General features: G+C 35.9%; 1 protein-coding gene across 1 annotated transcript in view; it reads left to right on the top strand.

The window, feature by feature from the left end:
• The window catches only part of LOC103513177 (ADP-ribosylation factor-related protein 1), a 14,299-nt gene extending 11,634 nt beyond the window's left edge, over positions 1-2,665 (top strand). The window contains exons 3-4 of the mRNA XM_026826450.1: positions 1,406-1,587; positions 2,424-2,665. Of these exons, the coding sequence (XP_026682251.1) occupies positions 1,406-1,587; positions 2,424-2,514 (273 nt within the window). The 3' untranslated portion in view covers positions 2,515-2,665. The remainder of the gene's footprint in view (positions 1-1,405; positions 1,588-2,423) is intronic.
• Positions 2,666-3,915: the final 1,250 nt, after the last annotated feature.

Here is a 3,915-nt window from a genome sequence, read left to right as displayed (position 1 = left end):
TTAATTTTAAATTTGAATGTAATAGTGAAATAAAGGTGTTCCTGGTCCTAAAAACGCCAAAAATCACATCCATTTTTTCCCGAAAAAACCTCGGCACCGCCGAGAATCGAACCCGGACCTCCTGCGTGCAAGCCTAGTGTGATACCCACTCGGCCACGGAGGTTGCTACGTTTGGTAAGTATGCTTCATTTCTAGTTCATTTTAGGTAAGTAAGGTAGGGATTCCTTTATTTTCAGCATTATTAAAAAAAAAAAAAAAAATCACTACCCATCTCTGTGTGTCAAACAAAATTTTTGAATGTTTTGATCTAAGTATTTTTTATTTTACAAATAGGGTATACCTAAAAAACTGATTACAAAAAATTCAACTGATTGGCCATAAGGAGTACGAAAATGAGCTGACTGACCATAAGACAATATGCAAAACGGCGGTTCACATCGTTTGGCGAAAGAAAATTTCGGAAAAGTCGTACCATTTTCCAGTAATACAGGAAAAACCACTTTCGGGATCATAAAACTCAACTGATTGGCAATAAGGAGTACGAAAATTAGCTGACTGACCATAAGGCAATTTGCAAAACAGCGGTTTACATCGTTTGGTGAAAGAAAATTTCGGAAAAGTCGTACCATTTTCCAGTAGTATAGGAATCGTACTCTTTATTGCTAATCAGTTGAGTTTTATGATCCCGAAAGTGGTTTTTCCTGTACTACTGGAAAATATGGTAGCGAGTCTGCCTTGTAAGTGCTAGGCCGCGGGTTCGATTCTCGCCCTAGGTAGATTTTATCGTAATAAATGACATGTTTAGGGAAGTCATGGGTAATTACTAAAATACAAAGTAAAAAATTGGCTATGTACAATAGTACATAAGCACTTACATACATATTATTATTCTACAACTGCCTACTAAGAAGATAATGATAATGTAGGTACCTACATGAAAATCATTTTTCATATTTTAATTATTTTTTTTTCAACTATAAAGTTATGAAAAAAGTAACTATGGCTATCCATAAAATATTTTTAAATGATAAAATTATGTACAAAAAAATGATCGCAGTTGGATTTGAACCCCCACCCCACCCGCTCAGCAGTCTGTCAATCCGCGCTCCTTACCACTTGGACACTCCGACTTTTGAATCTACGTAGCACAAAACTTCCTTATTAATCAACTCGAGCGATAATTTAAAATTTTTCTTATTGCCTTATGGTCAGTCAGCTAATTTTCGCACTCCTTATGGCCAATCAGTTGAATTTTGTGTAATCAGTTTTTTAGGTATACCCTACAAATATTGACTAAAGTGGCAGGTATGGAGGCCTAATATTAGTATAATATTTTTTGTAAGTAGGTATTTTAGTTGTACCTACCTCATTTTCAAAAGTATGCATTATACATTTATGTATGTAATTTGCAGACAAAATGATATCAAATGAGAATCTGATAGGAGTGCCTCTACTTGTTCTGGCTAATAAACAGGACATCCGAGACTGTATGGGCGTAAGAGAGGTGAAACCAATATTCAACAAAAATTCTGCCCATCTCATTGGTCGGCGAGATTGTATGGTCATGCCAGTGTCTGCACTCACAGGGTTAGTAATAGTAATAATGACAATAAGGGTTAGTAGGTATATTACTATAGGTTATGGCAAAAGTAAAGTTTTTGCTTATCAAACTCCCAACCTTTTAGTAATAAAATTTGGTGAGAGCAATTGACCAGACCTGAGTGTATTACTTAGATGGGTTGGAGTGTTGGAGATCATTTTTTTTTTTTTTTTTAAAAGAGGTTTGACAGAGGGATTTGTAACTGCTATGGTCTTATCGTCCCGAAATCGAAGAGAGAAGGAAGACAGGATAGGAGAAAGCCAGCCGTTCTGAGAACGAACATTATCCCATCGGGATAAAATCCGCCCCGGGCGGGAATCGAACCCGCGGCCTAGCGCTTACAGGGCAGACGCACTACCAACCAAGCTAACTAGGCTGGCGGTTGGAGATCAAAGACTATCCCCTTGCAGGCAACACGTTTGTATTGTACGCGCGCATACGTTTCTGCACAATTAATCTGTTTGTGCGCATACGTTTCTGCGCATTTCTTAGGTATACTCACTACTCTGAACCTTTTTATTAGAATGGCAAATAAAAATTGAATTTTCGACCTTATAAAGTTACTTTTTCGGAGTTTTGATTTTTATCCAAATGCAACTGCTCCATTGTTCAATACTCATAATAATATCTCCTCTCTCTCTCTCTCTCTCTCTCTCTCTCTCTCTCTCTCTCTCTCTCTCTCTCTCTTTCTCTTCTATCTCTCTCTCTCTCTCTCTCTCTCTCTCTCTCTCTCTCTCTCTCTCTCTCTCTCCCTCCCTCCCTACAAATTTTAGTTGTTTAATTGTTAAGAAAGTACAGTTGTGGTTTTATTTTCATGTTTCAGGGAAGGCATTGATGAGGGAATTAGATGGCTTGTAGAATGTATCAAACGAAACTGTGATGTAAGACCACCTCGAAATTTAGAAGATACGTGATAAAGGGACAATATTGGATATATTTTTATGTTTTTTATGTTATATTCATACATTGCCAGGTATGCAATTTCTTTCTTCAACTTTACTCTTTTTATGAGCTGCTTTTTACTTTTCTATCTTATAGGAAGGAAAGTAATGTATTGAGGCAAAATTTTCTATGGTCAGTTTTTAATGCCAAAACACGTTTTGAGGTCCCTAGAGCCTAAATCCAAAGTTTCAGCCACTGGTCCGTGTGAGAACGGTAAGAGCTAGACATAAATTTTGGTATGCAGCTGTCAAATATGACAAGCATGCGACACAAAACTTTTGGGTAAGATGGGTGCTGCGGTTAGCGGTATTTTGACCGCTTTATGCTTGGTATTCATGGAACTGGTGAAATCTGTCGATAACACTGGTCTACAAAATGAAATGACCTGCGAGTTGCAAGCCAAGTTTTCATCGATTCGAGGGTTTTCGAAGTTGTTGAATCCGAATATGATAATCTTTTTTTCTGGATTGGTTTAAAAAAAAAATCGCAATTTTACGACCATAACTTTACGCTTTATTTGTTTAATTTTAGGAAGACTTTAATTTTAGGAAAATTGATTAAATACTTATACATATTGTTCTGAATCCGAATATGACCTTAGGTTTCATTTAAATGTAACCAAACTTCCGCTATGTCCAAAAACCCGTCGGAAAAACAGCAAAAAAAGTCATTTTTTACACATTTTATGCCTAAAATTTTCTTTTCTGATCACTTAAAAAAAAAAAAAAAAAATGCCGGTGGCAAAGTGAAAGCGTCGAAGACCAATTGGGTCCCTCCATGGTCAAAAGTACGGTAGCTACTTTTTTTCCATGCAGCGGGAAAGATCTTACATGACAAAATATGTAGGTAAATGATACCTTATACTCATAAATCATCTCCTGAATCGGTCATTGCAAAAAACAAAAAATCAAAGAACTACCTACGTTAGGGTGGAGCGTTAATTTTTTTTCGTAATGTAATAGTGAAATAAAGGTGTTCCTGGTCCTAAAAACGCCAAAAATCACATCCATTTTTTCCTAAAAAAATTGGTTGATGCGCCGCAGGCGATTTGAAATTTTCAAATTTTCCAATTTTGGACCTATTTTCCCTGAATTTTCTAATTTTTTCGGTAAATCCTATTTTATTGTAATAGTGATTTATGTAAAGTAAAGAACACTAAGTTTTTTTCTATGACATAAAAAAGTCAAATTTCGAAAGCCAAGATGCGCCCCCGGGCGGTTGAAATTTGTCATTTTTCTGGAAAAACGCTAAAAACGCTACAAATTTTCCAGATTTTTCAAATTTTTTCTAAACACTTTTCCGGGGTGTAATAGCAATAATAAGTTAATTTATAATCTTAGAAAGCATGTACCAAAAGTTGATAGGTAAATTTT

Source organism: Diaphorina citri, unplaced genomic scaffold (genome assembly GCF_000475195.1).
Source record: "Diaphorina citri unplaced genomic scaffold, Diaci psyllid genome assembly version 1.1 scaffold936, whole genome shotgun sequence".
In the NCBI taxonomy this organism is placed as follows: domain Eukaryota; kingdom Metazoa; phylum Arthropoda; class Insecta; order Hemiptera; family Psyllidae; genus Diaphorina; species Diaphorina citri.
Note: the sequence above shows the minus strand (reverse complement) of the source record. Positions and strands in the feature narration are given on the sequence as shown.